The 5728-nt window shown below is 29.5% G+C and overlaps 1 protein-coding gene across 1 annotated transcript; it reads left to right on the forward strand.

Annotated features, from left to right (window-relative positions):
• Window positions 1–3170: 3170 nt before the first annotated feature.
• LOC100499726 (uncharacterized) lies at window positions 3171–4715 on the forward strand. The gene is made up of 2 exons (NM_001248233.2): window positions 3171–3606; window positions 4434–4715. Exons 1-2 carry the CDS (start codon window positions 3248–3250, stop codon window positions 4441–4443), a joined length of 369 nt encoding a protein of 122 aa, NP_001235162.1. The 5' UTR covers window positions 3171–3247; the 3' UTR covers window positions 4444–4715.
• Window positions 4716–5728: the final 1013 nt, after the last annotated feature.

The raw sequence follows: 5728 nt of genomic DNA on the forward strand, positions 1-5728 counted from the left end.
TGTACGGACAACCCGAGGGAGAAGGAGAGTGAGAGGAAAAGGGTTTTTAAAATTAATGTTAAAAACATTTTTGCTACTTCACATTATTTTTGCTAAGTGCACCAGCATTTCTGTTGGGTGCAAGAAGCACTAGCCAAGGAGAAAACTAAATTGTTGGGCCAAACTTTAACCAATGTAAATTGTTGTGCAATATGATAAAAATATGGAAGCAATATATACAACATTATAAAAATATTGATCAAAATGTACAATATTTTGAAAATATGAGGATAAAATGTGAGAAAAAATAATGAATATATAATAAAGTTATATGAATGATATTTGTTGTCTTTGAACCTCTTGGATAATGTCATTGTCAATCTCAAACCGTCATTAATCTCCTGTAACTCAACCCTATCGCCCATGTCACGCATGCAAGCCCCCATTACACAACAACTAATCTAAACTCTTCGATTCTTAATATTTATTTAGTTCCTTCGTAATAAAATATTTGTAGAACAATTATCAAGCCTTATTTTATTCACGCTAAACCTAAATGGGTATTTTTTTAAAAGGAAAATGAATAATGTTAATCCCAATTTTGAGTGCATGCGTAAGACTAGAAGATAGATAAAAATATACAAAAATAAAATAAAAGATGCAATTATTAATATGATAAAACAATATTAAAAAAATGTGATAAAAATTTGAAAAGAAAGAAATAAGTATCGGCATTGGGGCAATCGAAGGATATACAGAGACGAGACTTTCTCCAATGGGGCCATAAGCAAATCATATAAGTGAGTCTAACATCACACTTTAACTTAAAACCTTAAAGATAGATTTATGGGTGTTCTCTTCACTTATATGGTGTTTAACTTTTTCATTCTTATTCAATATGAGACTTCATCTCACACTTGTACAATAACAATATTTTAATTATTGTGATTTATCCTTTTTAGATCACATAAAGAAAAAGAATAAAAATGTATAGAAGAATATAGAGTAAAAGTGTGCTATTTAAATAGATAAAAATAAATTATTTAAAAATATATACTAATTCAAATATTAAATTTAACTTACATTAAAATTTTATTAAATTATTTTTCTTAACAAAATTATTTATTTATATGTTAATAAAATTATTTAACTTTTAAGAAAACTAATACAAGACGAAGAAAAATTCTTCCACCACATTTTTCTCTATCTCATTTTTTAAATAAATATTAAAAATATAGTATTTTCTTCCTATATTTCCTCTGATTTCATTCTTATTTATGTATGTTAAATTCTTATTTTTTCATTCATCCGTATAAATCAAACTCACATATGAATAGGTTTTAATATTTCACGCACACACACTGTTGAACCAACCGAGCTAGACCTTTTCATTACTCTTATTTTTTTTGTTGAATTAATTAAAAAAAAAAAAGCAAAACTGATAGAAAGTTTCATAAATCAAGTACAAAACAGATTATGTTATTCATCTACACAATACAATCTTGAAAGAAGTTTGCGGGAAAGATGAGACTGGTGACAATTCATGACTGAAGCATGCTGGTTGTTTACTGATTACAATCAATTAGTATATGGGGTTGTAATATTTATTGTATTGTACCGAATTTCAGCACATCATGTGTTGGGTTTTGCATCTCCTAATTCAATAAAATTAGTTTGCCTTCAATAAAGCAAAAGTGATGGAGTCTGCGAGCTAAAAGTTTGCATCTAAGACAAATTTGTAAGTTTAAGTATTATTATATTATAGATGAGTTAAAGTAGTATTTGATGTAATTATTTTAATTTTTCTTACTTTGAAAAGAAGTTTGATTAAATACATTATCTTGAAAACACTAAAAAAAATTACAGATTAAAAATAATTTTAAGGAGAAACTAGATGAAGTGAAGTTAGCTAGAGGATAAAAACTTTTTCCCTCACTCTGTTCCCCACACTGATCTTTCTTTTGTCTCTGCACTTTCTCTTTTTTTTTTCTATCTCCTTACTCTCTCTCTCTCTCTCCCCACTTTTTACTGAGTTTCTTTTTAAAGTTAATAGAGAAAATAAATTTTATAAAGGATAACGATACTCCTGGTCTGCAGTTCATTTTTGGGTAGATAAAATGGATGCAAGAGAATTATAGAAAGACAAGCAAGGAAGAAAATTTTATTTATGGGCAGATAAAATTGATGGAAGAGAATGATAGAAAGGAAGAAAAAAAATATCGACTATGGAAGGATGGTTTTAACAACACTTTTTTTCTAACATTTTTTTTATTGACTAAAATTTATTATAAATTACACATGTTTTAAAATCTTACTTTTAAATCAAGAGGGACATATAGTCATTAAGCAAGAATGAGACCTATTAAAATTTATAATTTTTAATAAATTTTAACTAATAATAAAATAGAGAGTGTATATTAAAAAGAAAGTAGAGGTTACAAAGAATAATTTTACTACCATTTCTCTCAAAGTCTCAACGTCACTAACGGATTTACATGGAAATTAATGGGGTAATTGTTCTTACAAACTAATTTTTTTACTTAAATATATTAAATAAATATTTTGTTGTCATCATAAAAAAAATAGATTTTGTCTTCATAAGATAATTTTTTAATAAGATGAATGTAAATAGTTGTAAAAGATAAAAGAGAAAATAAATTAATATTAATTTTATCACTTTATTCTTTTAAATCTTACTGTTTTTAATTTTTTTTTATTACCATTTTTAATAAATCTTATATATTTTTTTGTTTGAAAAATATTGGACTATTTTTGTCCTACTAAAAAATTTCTCAATCCGCCGGTGCTCAAAATGAAATATGTTACCGACTTCTTGTTCATTAGAATGTAGAGTCTGGAAGATAGATAAACCAGGGGCTGCATGGAAAATGGGTACAGTATATATATATATATATGTAAATTAATGCTGCTTCAATTAATTACTTACTATACCTTCCTTTTGAAATCTAGACACTAGACATGGTTATGGTTACCCTTCACCTCTTGCCTCAGAGTAGAGTAATTGTTGCATTTAACTAACCCAACCACAATCCATTATTACACTGAATTCATCTCAACTACCCAATAATAAGCACCACCACATGCCCCTTCTGCAATTGCACTGCACCCCATAGACACATAGCCCCCCTTCTCCCATATATAAACCCAAACCCACCACAGTGTCTCAAAACACACCACACCTTCAAACCCTAACCCTAGAAGAAGAAAAAAACCACAACCACCACCATCTAGGGTTTTTCTTTTTCTCATGGCTAGTTTGTCAACTAGGATTTTCTTCATCATGTCCCTTGTGTGCCTGGCTCTCGGTCCAATGGCACAAGGGGAAATGACATGTGGCCAGGTTGTGAGCAACCTGACCCCATGCATCTCCTATGTGGTGTATGGTGGAACCAATGTTCCTGAACAGTGCTGCAATGGGATAAGAAATCTCTATGGCATGGCTCAGACCAAACCAGACCGCCAAGCTGTTTGCAACTGCATCAAGAACGGTGTTAGGAACAGTGGCTTCAACTACTCTGACTTCAACCTCAACCTTGCTGCTAACCTTCCCAAGAAATGTGGGGTCAACATTCCCTACCAGATCAGCCCCAACACAGACTGCACTAGGTATTTGTTACAATGTTGTTATAATTAATATATATATATATGTTCAAATTAGTACTTAATTTGCTTAAACTATTATTTATTTATGCTTATAGTTGTGCTCCTCATTCTAAGTTTTAGCTGCTACAAGGAAAAACTGTAAGTTTTAGTTTCTACAAAAATTTTAAGACAGTTTATGGCTTGCAGAAAGTTTTTATAGCGGTTTTATACCAACAAAAAGTTTCTCTGGTGTTAACAACAGAGGTCAAAACTCAACTCTTATATTTAATGTTATAATATTTTCAAACTATATATTTTGCTTGGACTATTCATTTGTTCCTATAGATGTGTGCTCCTCGTTTCAAGATTTAGTTTCTATGTGAGAAAACCATTAAATCTTATGTAATTTTTGTGATAGTTTCTGTTTATCACTGGTAGAAAGTTTCTATAGTGATTTTGCTCAACTAAAAGGATTTTTTTGGTGTTAACATCAAGAACCAAAACTTAATTAACTTTTATATTTTTAGTTTCTATACTAGAAAACCATAAATGTTAGTTTCTATGCAGTTTTTTGCGACAGATTATCATTGTCAGAAATTTTTATAGCAGTTTTACACCACCAGAAAGTTTTCTGGTATTAAAAAATGATCAAAATTTAACTGTTATCTATGTGAAAAAACTCAAGTTTACAATTTTTTCATGTAGGGACTAAGATTATAGTAGTATAAGATTATTAAAATTTAAAACGAAGACCACTGTAAAGACAATAAGTACTGAATTAATTAACCAATTATTTTTTGTTGTGCATCTTTTTTCAATGTGTGTGATGATTCTTTTTTGTTGTGATGCAGGGTGCAGTGAGGTTGGTGCATATGATGTTTATGTTAGCAGTGTTAGAATAAGAGGCCACGTGACATGACAAGGGAATGGCTAGAAATTGCTTCTTTAATGTACTAGTGCTCTTGTATTATGTCTGTGGTTATATATATTATATAGTGTGTAACTGAGGTTATGGTGCTGCTTGTGTAGCATGCATATGTAGGCATTAGTATAAGATCATAGGAAGCTATGGGAAGAAACATATGGTTGTGTAAGCTGTTGTTGTCACTTATTTAATGATATGAGCAGTTTGGGAAATATAATTTATAATTTCAGAGCTTTATTAGACATGATTTAATAATTATCGTACCTCATGAGTGATACGTACGTCTATTTCTTTGTTCCTTGACTTTAAAGTGCTATTATAGGGGAAAGTGAGGTTTCCAAAACTATCGGCATAACATTTGATGAAAAACTTTGGATCAAAATTTGGGGAGTACTGATCTCAGCTAATTGAGGAAATTAAGCATTTAAATCATAATGACTCACTTTACTATCAGGAAGTTGAGATGTACAACTGGCTGGTCAAATCGGTTCGACTTTGAACTAGACCAAGATTGAATCAAGGACTTTCCCATTAGTTTGTATGTGGTTTCTAAATCGATTGTGACATGGCGATGTAAGTTTGAGGGAAAATCAATGGTTCTCATCACCTTTGGCAAAACGCACAAAATACGGCATCGAGAATCTCTGATCTCAATCAATTTTATCTCTTCATAAATTGAAACCTAGTTTAATCATTAATTAGAGTATAAATAGTCACTTTTATCTCTCAACGTGTAATTCACCAAAAAATACGTTCCTGAAATATGAAAATACAAAATTTAATCCCTGAAAGTATAAAAAGTGCGACAAATATATCTAGTCGTTAACTTATGTCCGTCACCATTAATAAAATGACCTACGTGATACGGAGGGATAAATTTATCATTAAAATGATGGTCAACGTGAGTTGTTAACATAGAGACATATTTGTCATAATATTTTTTTTTCTTTTCATCTTCCCACTCCCATTTTGAAATGTGTTCTGAAAAATGAAAATATAAAATTTAGTTCCCGAAAGTATAAAAAGTGTGACAAATATATTCGGACGTTTATATTGTGACTAATTATTATTATTATTATTATTATTATTATTATTATTATTATTATTATTATTATGTGTTTGTAATTTACTGTTCCTATTCATTTAGTACTTATGCAATATTTTTAAATTTTTCTTTATATATATATATATATATATATATATATATATATATATATATAT

Source organism: Glycine max, chromosome 1 (assembly GCF_000004515.6).
Source record: "Glycine max cultivar Williams 82 chromosome 1, Glycine_max_v4.0, whole genome shotgun sequence".
Classification (NCBI taxonomy): domain Eukaryota; kingdom Viridiplantae; phylum Streptophyta; class Magnoliopsida; order Fabales; family Fabaceae; genus Glycine; species Glycine max.

What these genes read in the sequence shown, in the direction of transcription:
- LOC100499726 (NM_001248233.2), top strand. Translation starts at nt 3,248, where the DNA reads ATGGCTAGTTTGTCAACTAGGATTTTCTTCATCATGTCCCTTGTGTGC.